Source organism: Oryctolagus cuniculus, chromosome 4, assembly GCF_964237555.1.
Source record: "Oryctolagus cuniculus chromosome 4, mOryCun1.1, whole genome shotgun sequence".
NCBI lineage: Eukaryota > Metazoa > Chordata > Mammalia > Lagomorpha > Leporidae > Oryctolagus > Oryctolagus cuniculus.
The window spans coordinates 52,556,873-52,571,648 of NC_091435.1; the positions used below are offsets into that span (position 1 = coordinate 52,556,873).

Below are 14,776 nucleotides of genomic sequence, written 5' to 3' on the forward strand. Positions count from 1 at the left end.
ATGGAATCTTTAATGATTTTTATAAGTTGTGAGGACATTTTAATGTCAACAGACAGAGTCCCAAACAGCAGGAAGAGCATTTTGATTTACTCTTAAATGTACAGACGCAGCATGTGGACAGCTTTCACCAACACATTTCCATCCTTTCTACAATAATTCTGTGAGGTTCTCATCCAAGGGAGTCCCATATCAAACACAATGACAACTCGGTAGGGCCATTGGATTTCAAAGAAAGTTTTTAGTTTGTGTGATCAACATCATTACAATTTGGCAATTTGACATTCACCTTGGAAGGACCTGGCATCTCACCTTGCCACTGATTTGAACTCTAGAATAAGAAACAAAACTTCTGTTCTAGCTCTTAATATGCCCGATTGAATTTCAGGTTTTCCACCCACAAGGATGAAACATCAGATCAGTGGGTGCCATTTTCATCTCCTGGCTCTAAAATGTACTTGCTGGGGCTGGCACTGTGGAACAGCAGGTTAAGTCTCTGCCTGAAGCACCAGCATTCCATATGGGTGCCAGTTTGAGTCCTGGCTGCTCCACTTCTGGTCTATCTCCCTGCTAATGGCCTGGGAAAGCAGCGGAAGATGGCCCAAGTACTTGGATCCCTGCATCCACTTGGGAGATCAGGAAGAGTCTCCTGGCTCCTGCCTTTGGATCAGCCTAGCTCCAGCTATTGTAGCCATTTGGGGAATGAACCAGCAGACGCAAAACCTCTCTCTCCGTTTCTCCCTCTCTGTAACTCTGCCTCTCAAATAAATAAAAATACATCTTTAAAATGTACTTGCTACATAGAGATATGGAGTTTTCATTAACATTGCATGGACAATGAAATCAAGATTATTAAATAAAAAACTTGCTTGCTTTTAGCAAGTATTTATCCTCCACAAATATTTACCTATAAATACTATGATCCACACATTGCAGAAAAGAAATATGAGTTAAGAGTTGCTAAGTAATTAGCCCAAATTTTGTCAGGGGCAGGATTCAACCCTTTCCTTCTGAGTGCAGAACCTGGGATTTTTACTGGAAAACCTGCCACTTCTCATTCTGGACCTGTAAAAGGAATTTCCTTTTGTTGTAAAGATGCTAAACTAATTTTTCTATATAGATGATATCTGAGATGAGATGCTATATATATTGATGTGGAATCATGTCAAGAAGCATAAGGAAGGTATTTAGTGATTTTCAATAGGCCAAAAGTCTATTCCCTTCAAGATTTCACTCATGTAAATGAAAGAAATCCTGAGGCAGTACTCCTACTTAGTAGCTCACATCATTAATTCAAAAATTTAAAAATATCTTCTCTTACTGGCTGTCCAAGATATGGAAAGTAGAACTTGATATTTGTTTCAGTAGACAGTAACATGGGCTTAGTGAACAAAGTAAGGGTTTAAAACAAACACTCAAGTGTGCTTGCCAGACAGGTCTCATCATGTATTTGAAATTGATGGCTATCGGGCTAATAAAAAGGAATTGCATTATCTATATCTACCAGACAGCAATGATCAGTCATTTTCTTTAAAATGGCACTTAGTCCAACTAATTTACTGGAGCTTTATTTATTTTAAAACCAGTATTCTAGATTTCCCTTGTTTAAGACGAACGATGATAATAATAATAAAAAAGAATTAGAGGGGAGTCCAGAGGGATTGTTGAGTGGTAGGGAGTGAATGATGAGAAAACTGATATATAAATTCCTGAGGCAAGGGGACTTGAAGTCAGGAGTATTACAGCTTCATTAAACACATTTATTATGTCTTGAGCCACCCCTCGGAAATACATTAATCTTGACAAATAGCACTCCTTCCAAACCCATTAAAGTTAACATCCCAATAAACGGTTTTTGAATTATATGAAGTGACCATTTAATCAAAGAGAGGGCATGTGTTGGGATTAGAAAATTATCTTCCCACCTATTGATATTGCTATGCATAGTTAGGAAACTGTTATGAGAAAATATTCAGACTGGTCCATTTGACTCAACTCCCCTGAGCCCTTGCAACTTCACCATATTAGATTTTAAGGACACACATGGGGTCAGTTAAGGACAGTCTGGGGAGAATTAGTCATCTGTGTTCCAACGGCCATTTAAGATTTTTTTTAATTAAAGAAAGATTTATCTATTTGAAAGACAGAGAGAAGAGTGAGATATTCCATCTGCTGGTTCACTCCCCAAATGTCCACAACAGCTGGGGTTCAGATAGACGGAAACCAGGAGCCCTGAACCCCATCTGGTTCTTTTGCACGGGTGACAGGGACCCAAGTACTTGGCTCATGAGGACCTTTACCTGCTGCCTCCCAGGATATGCATTAGTGGGAAGCTGAATCAAAAGCAGAGTAGCTGGGACACAAACTGGTACTCCAATATGGGATATGAGGTCCCAGGCTGCAGCTTAACCCTCTGCACCACAATGCCCTCCTTTCATTGGCCATTTTTGGCTATACTTCTTAGAGAGTTTTGTTAGCCTGTTTGATAGCACTAGGGCAGACAAGCAACACTTATTATGAACCTGTTCACCCTCTTAGTAGTTGTAGCATAGGAAGTTCTTTTGAAAGGAAGGGTTATCTAAATTTGCCATCAAAGGAATCAAAATATTTTCCCTGTATGCCTGGGCAGAAAAATATATTAAGAGACACAAGAGAAAAGAAGATGGGCTGGGTACTTCAACATTGCACTATGGACAGAAACTATTAGCAATTTTCCCACAAAGGTGGTGCCAGCATCCACTATGATTAGAAGTTCTGATAAGCTCTGTGATGGTTAAATGAATTACTCTTCAGTTCCCTAAGTAGTCACTTTTCCAGGCATATCCTCTGTTAGGAGACATTTTTCTCTATGAGACACTACATGTTTGAAAATTGATTGCTTTCCTCTGTCACATCTGTTTTCTAGTAAGTGACTTCATTAATTAGTACAATGTACAGGGAATGGCACACCCATGCATAATGCCCAGACAAGAATGGTGGATGCTGGGAAAAGAGAGGGAAATAGAAATGAGAGGGCATCCTTTAAAAATTTTGTAGTTGTCTCATGCTCTGTCCTCACTAAATCAAATGGAAAGAAGTAATATTTTTGACCCATTGCATTTATATTCCAAATCATGATAGTTATTATCTCCTATGAGAATTGCCTCATTACAATGAACAATTCTATGCTATTCAGCCTCTATTGTTCTTTACCTGAAATATGACAGATGTGAGAGTATCTTACCAGCTAAATGAATCATCCTTTATTGTTTCCAGTTAGTAACTGAAAACAGTTATTGAAAATGTGGTGGGCTAAAACACTGGCAATGTAGCGCCAATGCATGGAGCATGAAAGATGTGTAGGGCACCATGCCAGTCACTTCAGGAACAATGAGGATAAAAAGGATGGCAATAATGATCTTTGTTTCTCAGGAGCTGCCAACATAGGCTACCCTTGCTCTATAGCCAACTACAAAATAAAAGAAATAAGATATCTTAGACATACAAAGTGGTTCAAAGTTGGGAGTGTTCATGTGTGCTTGGAGCTCTCCCTGATGGCTGTAGTCATGGAGAGATAGTAGGATGTTGACAAAGACAAGTAGGGTGGGTATTCTAGGCCAAGTGAGAGCCAAGACAAACATACAGAGGCCAGATAAGTAGTTAAGCATGGGGACCTTTCTGAGATTAATCAATATCCAAACTGGCTAAAGCTTAGTGTAAATATATATGGACAGGGACAGGGTTTCATATTTAGCAAGTAAAAATGCAGGATATCCAATTTTTATATGAACAATGAATACTCTGTTAGTATGACTATGTCCATGTAATATTTGGAATATATTTATATCAAAACATTATTTAGTACTTATCTAAACTTCAATTTAACAGAGGATCCTATAGTTCATCTGGCAATCCTCAGGGGACCCCTGGATTCCAAGCTGAGAGTATTGAGAGCAAGCAAAAGTTAATGACTCAAGTACTTCTGCCCCTGTCACCCATGTGGGAAACCCAGATTGAGTCCCCAGCTCCTGACTTCTGCTTGGCTAAGTCCCAGCTGCAGGCATTTGGGCAGCAAACCAGTGGATGGAAGATCTTTCTCTCTATCTTGCAAATCAAATGAAAATTAATAGTTTTTTTTTTAAGAACAACTCAAAACATATTACAGCTGATCAGATCTGAGTATTGGACGTTTTCTCAAAGCAGAAAAGTTAGCCTAAAATTTCAAGTAAAATGACTAACAGTGTTGGTCAATAATAAAGTTTGTGATAAAGATACAGATTTGGGGTTTACTTCCATAGGGTGAGTACTTGGAATATAGTCTTGTTGCATTTGATAAGAAAATTGAAAGTGAGCAAATCCTTGAGAAAGAATAAACCACATTTAAGGAGTGGAAGGAAGAAGTAAAGAGCAGGGAAGAGAAAGGAAAGCTTAATGAAGGAGAAAAACTAGGCTAGTTAAGAGTAAAGAGAATTTGTGTATTACTTGCATGGGTGGTTATAAAGCAATAAAAATTATTTATGGTGAGGGGTCCCAAGATGGTGGTATAGCAACAGGAAGATCCAAAAAATAGTTAAAAAGGAGAGAGGATACATGCTGGAGATAGAGCCGTGGGAAATTCATGACCAGAAGCCCAGAGACTTGGCAGGTCCATGCTGAAGAAGCAAATAAGAAAAGGAAGAGGCAGAGCCACAAAATAGGGAGGCTGGTGCCAGCCCCCAGCAGAATATGTTAGATAGGAAATCGCAGGTCCACTGAGCTGCAGACAGCAGTGGGAAGAGGAGCTTGGTAAACTGCATTTGAAGTTCCACTCAGGAAAAAAAGAGAAGGTATGAGAAGGTATAGAGGTTGGAATATATTCCAACAGAGAGGTCAAGCACCCCTCTGCCCATCCACATCCCCTCCCTCCCCCTAACCAGACCTGCAGCCGGCTGGGAGAAATCATTTTGTTTGTTTACATTTTTGAACATAAGCAGGGGACTGCTGCCTTTGCACCCCATGCACACTCCCATCAATTGTGGGGGGGCCTCTCGCCACACCCCCCACCCGGAAATGAGAACCACACTTCAGAGTAATGGAAAGAAGGGGCCATCAAAGAAGGATGTGTTTTTCTCTGAAAGGAGGAGACAACTTCCATTTTGCTTATGGCCTTGTCTAAACATTGACAGAGATTGTGGATTCAACATGTTTCCATAGCCTTGGCAGTTCATGTGAAGATCCTCGGGTGATCACTGATATCAAACATAAGAGTGCTAATTGTTAAGTTAACAATGGGAGTCACTGTGCACTTAACTTCCCATGCAGGATCTTTGTCCTCAATGAGTTGTATTATGAGAGTTGATAGTAAAACTTGTTCTCAAACAGTTTTTATATTTTGTGTGAATGTGTGCAAATTGTTGAAATCTTTACTTAGTATAGAGTTGGTCTTCTGTGTATAAAGTTAATTGAAAACAAATTTTAATGGAGAATGGGACTGAGAATGGGAGATGGAGGAGGTGGGGTGGCAGTGGTGGTGGTGGGAGGGTGGTATTGTGGGAAGAATCTCTATATTTCTAAAGTTGTACTTATGAAATTTGTACTCATTAAATAAAAGGTTTCTAAAAATATTTGTTTGAAAGGCAGAGTGTTGAGAGAGAGAGAGAGAGAGAGAGAGAGAGATCTTCCATCTGCTGGTAAACTCTCCAATTGCCTACAACAGCCAGGGCTGGTGCAGACCAACACCGAGTTCCATCTGGGTCTTCTATAAGGGTGGCAGGAACCCAAGTACTTGCACCATTATCTGCTGCCTCACAGAAACATTAATAAGATTGGTTGGGAAGTGCAGAGTAGTTCTCCAAAATGGAATGCCAATGTCCCAAGTGGTAGCTTAGCCTACTGTCCCTGCATGGTTGGTTATATCAAACACCGTGGTCTTGGCATCAAGATAGACAGTTTACATGAATTCTCCCATTTAATTCTTACAGTGACCTTTAGACAGTAGTATGATATTAGTGATTTTCTTTTGCTAGTAAGGAAAATGAGGCTGGCCTCTTGACCATTCCACTTGGCCCCAGATTTGGAGAGGATGCCTAATAATGGCAAATGCCTGGGAGAAAGTAGTGCAGGAACACTGAGCAAAAGCAAGTGGGATAGGCAATAAGATTGCCTGAGGGACCTTCCAGAAGCTCCCGTAGCATAGCACTGGAGTGAGTAAAACAGAGAGCAAAGTGTCTTGGAAAAAGACTTGAGGGTGGTAAGAAGCCAAGATCTGGGAGTATGGTAGTGTTGTGAGAATACTGCAGCTCTATTTACTTAAGGAAGAAAAGAGGGTGATGGATACTTCTGATCTGCATACATTTTACTTATATCTTCATAGCAATTTCTCCTAGGGGCTCCATGTGGATAAAAGCAGCACAGAATTTCAGGGGGAGTGACACAGGCAGTGTTTCAGTATTCTCCATTTCCTGAAGACTGTCATGGGACTAGCTCTTATTGCTGTCATCCTCACAACACAAGAACAGGGCAGACAGCTTCAAGAGTGTGACCAAAAAATCATGCTCATCAACTTTTAAACACCGATTGTCTTTCTCAGCTGGTCTCAGGGGCTGTAAGTGTGCCTTCAGTCTGCTCTTTCAGTCTATGCTGCCCATTGCAGTAGTGAGGTCAGGGCACAAATGCTCAAAAAGAAACAATCAAAATAATTTAATTATTCATTCAGGTGGTACTTTTTTCCTTGAAGATATTCCAACTTCAAATGCTTGCAGACAGAAACTTTTAACAGGGGAAAGAAGTGAACAAATTATTAATATTAATAATTTCTGCCTTTTGAACGATCTTTTGAAGTATGCACATAATTTGTGAACATTAATTTAGAAACCACCCTTTTGGAGTGAATTGTGTGATAATTACAATGATTGTGAACTACTTATAACAATCTTCTCTTTAGACAGAGCATTACAGGTGAAAGAACAAAACCAGATGAAATGAGGGAGCTCTGCCCTGAAGCAGCCAAGAAGGCAAGTGGGATCAGCTCTCAGGTTCTCATTAAGGAATGTGTCATCTAAGTGCTTAGCTTGGCACCTTCCACTCTGTGAGGACTCAATAAGTGCTAAGTGGGTCTGAAATAGTTCCTGTAAATCAGAGTGTGTGACAGTGGCATATAGCAGGCTAGATGGAGTAGATAATCACCCCTGTGTGGTGACTTAATGAGGCCAGCAATGTCTCTCCCCCTGAAAACTCCTGCCAACCAAAGTGCTGTAGAACCTAAACTTTCGCTGTGGCTGATTCTGCTTTTGGGCTTTGTGCCCTATATTTATAATCAATCAGCACTCATGTTTCTGAATTCATATAACATCCCCTCACCCTCACTTCTGCTCCACCCCAAGGCAATTTACCAGCAATATAATGTGAATTAGTTTGGAGTTCTTCCTTCTGTGATGTAAGGGTATGTCATGAAAAGCAAAATGGACCTGGGTATTTGGGCAGTGAGTGGGGGGTGAGTTTCCTGGAAAGGGAAAAGAGGTAACTTTTTAAACTGAGGTGTTTGTGCTTCATAATGTCACCCTTTCCTTACTTATCATCCTTCCTACCAGGTTGGTCAGCACAGTCTTCATCCCTAAAGTCTGCGGTTCCGAGGAAAGAGCCCAATTATAATTTGCCTCTGAAAGTGCCAAGAGAAAACTTTAACCTGAAAGCACAGCTCACTATCCCTACTAACTCACCACTCTCTTTCTCTCCCCAAGTATCACCATCACCTTATTTACCTCCCTTGAACTTTCTCCCACATGAACGTTTTGCCAAGGTGTGTTAAGATTTACCCAGGGAAACTCTTGCAGGAACAGCTCTTCGGTCAATCCAAAATGAAACCCACGAAAGCATCACCATCAGCATGGCTGGGAAATAGGTTTGCAGTACGAAGAAGAAGATATGTCTCCTGAGCACGAAGTTGATGAAAAGCCGATAGTACCAACCTGGGGAAAAGCCAGAGTATTCATTAGAACAGATTTCCTCACACTTTTCCCCCACACTTGAAATGACCTCCTTCCTGGACTCCTAACTCTTAGGGGACACAGAACTTGACATACACACGTCTGTTTATCCATTGCTAGCTGGCCCCTGGGGTTGTCACTCGATCAATATCTGTTCAGCTACCTGCACTGCAATCTGCTTAATGATTTGACTCAAAGTCCCCCTGAACTTCCATAGCTGCAGTTCAGACGGTTGCCTTTAAAGACCTTTCTCCACAATATATTGCAGTATTTCTGCAAGAGACAAACTCTTCAATACATGGCTGATAACTGCATGCAACTGTCAATAAACCTTTTATTAGCTCTAAAAATGGAGAGAAACATTTCCTCTGAAAGAAAAGATTCACATGAAGTACTAGGTTATAGGATTCCATCCAGGGGTCTAGACAGTGAAGGATTCAGGAGAGCTGAAAGGGCGCTCATAAATATTTTTTATTTTAAAATATCTTGGATATCATAGTTTGTCTATGAAAAATCTATAAAAACATAACCAAATGATGATGCTTCTTTGTATCTTGTTGGAATTATATAGACCCATGCTTTTAATATTGATTATTCATGCTGATCAAAAGCCCCAGTGGTGGTCACACCCACAAACATGTCTTGTTCCGATTTCTCTTTCCACATTGACTGCCTTTAAAGGAAGCTTAAAGCCAAGATTTAGAATCATCTATAGGACTTCTCTGAATGCCATTCTGTGATTACCACATACAAGGTTACATAAAGTACATTAGCCTTGTTTTTCAGTTTTCTTTCTCAAAACAATTTCTAATTTATATTACTTTGCTCTATGTAACAATAACTGCAATGCCAATCTTAAATTTTACCAAACTAATATTGATCAAATGGACAAATACGAAACTACAATTTTTGTGGATAAGTGATAACGTTAATTTTTATATGATAAGTGCAGGTTACGTAAGACAAAATAATTCAAAACACAGGGATGATAGCTTAAGAACTATAAAACAAAAAACTATAAAACAAAAATATTCCAAAGTGAAAGAACTTTTTACTAATCCTGGTAGTAATTCTTAGGAAATCCAAGCTGGAAAACCCATTGGACCCTCAGGTAAATATTTTAGCATTTGACCTGTGACATACACCTCACTGTCCCCACACTGAACTGCTGGACTCTATTCCTGATATCCTATTATCTATAGAGGGCTCATCATTCTTCACTTCTTACCTGGTTCTGAGGTTCTCCCTCACTGTTGGTTGATATATGCTTCAGAAATACCAACCTCATTACCAGGGATAATAAAAGATATACCACATAGTATATTCATTCTAAATGTAAAATAGCCATTATTTTTAAAGCTACTCATTGTTCTGCCTTAAGCATGTCTAAGTTCCACTTTATTATTGAGTGTAGTTGGAGTTCTGATTATCACTAGAGTCTGATAACAATATATCTGATCTTATGGCTTTATCTAATTATTATGAGGTTAAAATAAATAAGGAAAACCTAGGAAAGGTATTCATAAAGAAAGACACTACTATTATATATATAGCTTTCTGTTAATTATTAAGTCTGGAAATAAGTTTAGGTAACTGCTTACTTTATTTACTCATGATTTGATGAAGAATAATTATCTTTTCTGGGGGGAGGGCGAGGAGGGAACCAGAAAGGAGAAACGTTGCTCTGCCTTGTGGTCTTCTCGGGAGGGGAAGAGTAGAAGTGGTGTTGTGATTGAAGCTTCAGACCAAGAGTCCCTTTACCTACCAGGGAAGGAAATACTGCCTTGAAAAGGGGCAGAATCCTCATTTTTGGTAGCGTAACCAAGAATCTGTCTCTAGTTTTGATGTTTCGCCAACTTCTGCTTCCCCATCCACTTCTGCTCAAGCTGATAAAATACCCGAGAGTACACTCCTTGGTACTTGTGAAAAGTTCAAACCATTCAAGTCTTGCCCTTCATAAGGGGACTTTTCCCCTAAATGTATGACCTAATCACCATAAGACTCCAAAGCCAGGCCCCCCGCTCTGATTTCTAAATCTATCTTCCATCTTGCTTGGCAGGTTGTGCTGATCTCTCTAGAAAGCTTCACTCTGTGAGTAATATATTCCTTATTATGAGTGTGGCATCACCAGTTCTGACATCTGAATCAAATTTGGGGGATGAGTTGATCTACTTGTCTCAATCAGGTTACCACATAGTAGGATGAAGGAAATTCATGAAAAAAAAAAATACTCGAGTATTGGAAGCTAGGAAAATGGAAGAGACGGGTAGTATTGAATGAAATGATCCCAAGACAAAATTCAAGAAGGTTTCTACATCTGGAGACTGTCTCCAATAACTTTTGATAGTAAATCTTCAGTTTGTATGCAAAGGATCACAATGATGGTGTTGATCAAGATAGCTACTAATATTTATTGAGCATTTGCCATATGACAGGCAGTATTCAATGCTATTTTTTCACAGTATTTGAAATCACTTCAATGTGTTAACTTACAGCTCCTTACAACACTGTGAGACAGAGTATTAATGAACCCATTTAAAGATGAGGAAGTTGAGGGTTAGGGAGATTAAGCAACTTGTCCAAGGTCACATTGCTAAAAAGTAATAAAGCCAGGTTTGAACTCAGGCGCACCTGTACTTGAGACTTTTAGCCACTACATTATGCTGTGATCAAGAATAAGTATTCAATGCATCTGTTAGGGTAAGAATTAATTTCTTTTCACTTTGTAAATCCACAATGAATGGTTTTGAAACATATTGACAGTCATGAAGGATAGACACCCTCCCCTGCTTGCTAATATTGCCAGGTGGTGGTGAGTTTTGAACAATGGCAATAATAGTGGTGAAAGAAATGCAAAGAAAAGAAAGTGAGGAACCAGTGATTTAGCAATCAAATAGAAACTAAAGTTCTGTACCTGTATTTATAGCTCCTGTGACCAGAGGTAGATGTATAGCTGATTTGGGAGTGGTGGCTGTGGTTGTTAATTGTAATGATAGGAATGAAGAAAAGTTTCAAAAATTATTTTTGATGAAGCCGATATACTTAACAGGATAATAATATGAGAAAGACAATTAAATTTAACTCTCAAGAGACCATTATATTTAATAATTCATGGAGAATGTAAGGCAGAGCTATCACACACTGGTGAACAAAAATAAGTTTCTAAATGTGGCCTTTCAGAATCTAAGGAATGGTTAAATGAACCCAGATGTAATGATTATTTTGTTTTTTGAATACAACAGTCAAAATGTTTTATTCTTGCATGTTTCTACTTTTAGAACAAGTTCCAAGATAGCTAAATAGGGGAAAGATGTGTTTTTTTTTTTTTTTTCAGGGGAGATTAGGAAAGAAGTTGGCAGTGGAAATTCTACTGAAAGAGAGATGCCATGGAGCAGTATGGACAATACAAACATACGGCAGCAGCTTGAGACACCACCTGTGACTCCCCTGGCTGGGGGGTGAAGTGAGCACACACCTATGGATATCCACTGAAGGAAAAGACATTCCACTAAGCCACAAGGACTAAGCCACAGAGGCACATTTCAAAGAAAGAAGCCATCAGAGGAGAAAACCAAGTGTTTCCACAAATGCCTAAAAGTAAACACAGAAATACAACAAACAAGAGCAAGGAAGACAAGATGACTTTCAGAGGACCCCCGATTAGACTAACAGCTGATTTTTTGTTGGAAACTCTGCAGGCTAGAAGAGAATTCAGAGACTTAGTCCAAGTCCTAAAACAAAGACTGTCGGCCGGCGCAGTGGCTCAATACGCTAATCCTCCGCCTGCGGCGCCTGCGGCGCCAGCACCCCGGGGTTCATGCGGGTGACCAGGAGAAGCACCTGGCTCCTGGCTTCAGACTGGCACAGCACATCGGCTGGCTGCAGCGGCCATTGGGGGGTGAACCAACAGAAAAGGAAGACCTTTCTCTCTGTCTCTCTCTCTCTCACTGTCCACTGCCTGTCAAAAAAACAAAACACAAACAAACAAACAAAAAAACAAAACTGTCAATCCAGAATAGTGTTACAGCAAAGCTCTTATTTATAAATGAGGGTGAAATAAAGACCTTCCAAAACAAACAGAAATCAAAGAAATTTGCTACTACTTATCCATCCTTACAAATGATTGTTTGGATGTACTATACAGAAAATGATAGTCATAGTTACGAAAGAATGTAAAGGCAGAAAATTTACTATTAAAAGTCAAAGGAAGTCCAAAGCATACAATATTTATGGAAAAATGGTAGGACCAAATTGCTACTTATCAATAATAACTTTGAATGTAAATGGCCCAAATTCTCAAATTAGAAGGTATATACTGGCTAAATGGAATAAAAAACAAGACACATCTATTTGATGCAGATGAGAAACACACCTCAGCAATGAAGGCACATACATACTGAAAGTGAAAGAATGAAATAGATATTCCAGGCTAATGGAAAGCAAAAATGAGCAAATGAAGCCATACTAATATCAGATAAAATAATTTTAACACAAAATTGTTCAAAGACAAAGAAGGGCATTATGTAATGATTAAGAGATCAATTCAACTGGAAGATGTGACCATAGTAAATGCATATGCACCCAATGGGAGAGTTACTGGCTATTTAAAACAAATGATAATGGATCTAAAGGGAGACACAAACTCCAATACAATAATAATGGGGGACATAAACACCACACTTTCATCAATGGACAGATCAGATAGACAGAAAATCAACAAAGAAACAACAGAGATAATCTATACTATTGACCAAACGTACCTTACTGATATTTACAGAACATTTCATCTAAAGTTGCAGAACACACTTTTTTTTCATCAGTGCAAGAAACTTTCTCTAGGATAGACCATATATTAGGACATAAACCAATTTTCAACAAAATAAAAAAAAAAAATGAAATCATATCATGTATTTTTTCTGACCAAAATAGAATGAAGCTGGAAATTAACAACTTAAGAAACTCCAGAAAATATGCAAACATATGCAGACTAAACAACATGCTCCTGAATGAACAATGGGTCATAAAAAATCAAAAGAGAAATAAAATAAATGCCTGGAAATGAATGAAAATGGCAACACTACATATCAAAACTTAAGGGGCATAGCAAAAGCAGTACTAAGAGGGAAGTTTACAACAATTGGTGACCACATCAAGAAGTTGGAAAGGCTCCAAATAAATGAGCTATCAATGCATCTCAACGAACTAGAAAAATAAGAACAAAAAATTAGTAGGAGGAAAGAAATAATTAAAATTAGAGAAGAAAGAAACAAAATTGAAACCAAAAAACAATACCAAAGATCATTGAAATAAAGAGCTGGTCTTTTGAAAAAATAAACAAAATTGATACACTACTGGCCCAACTAACAAAAAAGAAGGCAGAAATCCAAATCAATAAAATGAGAGATGAAAAAGGAGATGTAACAATGTATACTATGGAAATAAAAAGAATCATCAGGAACTACTACAAACAGCCATTTGCATAAAATTGGAAAATATGGAAGAAATGGATGGCTTCCTGAACACATACAACCTATCAAAACTGAGTCATGAAGACATAGTAAACATAAACAGACCAATAACTAAGATGGAGATTGAATCAGTAATAAAGACCCTCCCAACAAAGAAAATCCCAGAATCAGATGGCTTCACTGCTGAGTTCTACCAAACATTTAAAAATTAATTCCAATTTTTCTCAAACTATTCAAAACATTAAAAAGGAGGGAAATCTCCAAAACCCCTTCTATGAGGCTAGCAGCATCTTAACTCCAAAACCAGAAAAAGATACAACTTAGAGAACTATAGACCAATATCCTGTTGAACGTAGACACAAAAATACTCAACAATATATTAGCCAATTGAATCCAACAACACATCAGAAAGATCATTTATCTGGACTAAAATGGGATTTATTACTGATACGCAGGGATGTTTCAACATTTGCAAATCAAGAAATGTGATCTATCACATTAACTAACTGAAGAACAAAAACCATCTGATTATCTAAGTGGATGCAGAGAAAGCATTTGATAAAAACAACATCATTTCATGATAAAAACCTTAGGCAAATTGGGTATAGAAGGAACATTCCTCAATATGATCCAGGAAATGTATGACAAATTCACAGACAGCATTATATTGAATGGGGAACCAGACAAGGATGCCCACTTTCACCACCGCTATTCAATATATTTCTGGAAGTTTTAGCCAGAGCCATTAGGCAAGAAAAAGAAATCCAATGGATAGAAATTGAAAAGAAGTAGGAAGTCAAATTATCCAAATTATTCCTGTTTGTAGATGACAGCATCCAATTTATAGGGGAAACCAAAGGATTTCACTAAGAGATTATTGGAAATGATACAAGAGTTTGGTAAAGTTGTGGGATACAAAATAAACCTACAAAAATTAACAGCCATTGTATATACAGACCATTCTATGGCTGAGAAAGAACTTGTAAGATCAGTCCCATTCACAATAGCTACAAAAATTTATATTTAATCAAGGATGTAAAAAATCTCTATGATTAAAATCATAAAACATTAAAGAAATAGAAGAAGACATACCCCAAAAAAAAAGCAAAATCTTCCATGTTCAGGGATTGGAAGAATTAATATCATCATAATGTTCCTACACTTGATCTTAGCCAAAAGGCCGAAAAACAATCATAGTGTTCCTAGTACTAAAAGCAATTTACAAATTCAATATGATACCCATTAAAATATCAATGACATTCTTCTAATATCTAGAAAAGATGATGCCAAAAATCATATGGAAATGCAAGAGACTCCAAATAGCTAAAGCAATCTTAAACAACAAAAACAAAGGCATGAAGCATCAGA

General features: G+C 38.3%; 1 protein-coding gene across 4 annotated transcripts in view; it reads right to left on the bottom strand.

The window, feature by feature from the left end:
• GABRR3 (gamma-aminobutyric acid type A receptor subunit rho3) overlaps positions 1–14,776 on the bottom strand; it is a 79,266-nt gene that overhangs the window by 16,082 nt on the left and 48,408 nt on the right. For all 4 annotated transcript variants that reach the window (XM_070071949.1, XM_002716748.4, XM_070071948.1 and 1 more), the window contains exon 7: positions 7,770–7,922. In XM_070071949.1, the coding sequence (XP_069928050.1) occupies positions 7,770–7,922 (153 nt within the window). The remainder of the gene's footprint in view (positions 1–7,769; positions 7,923–14,776) is intronic.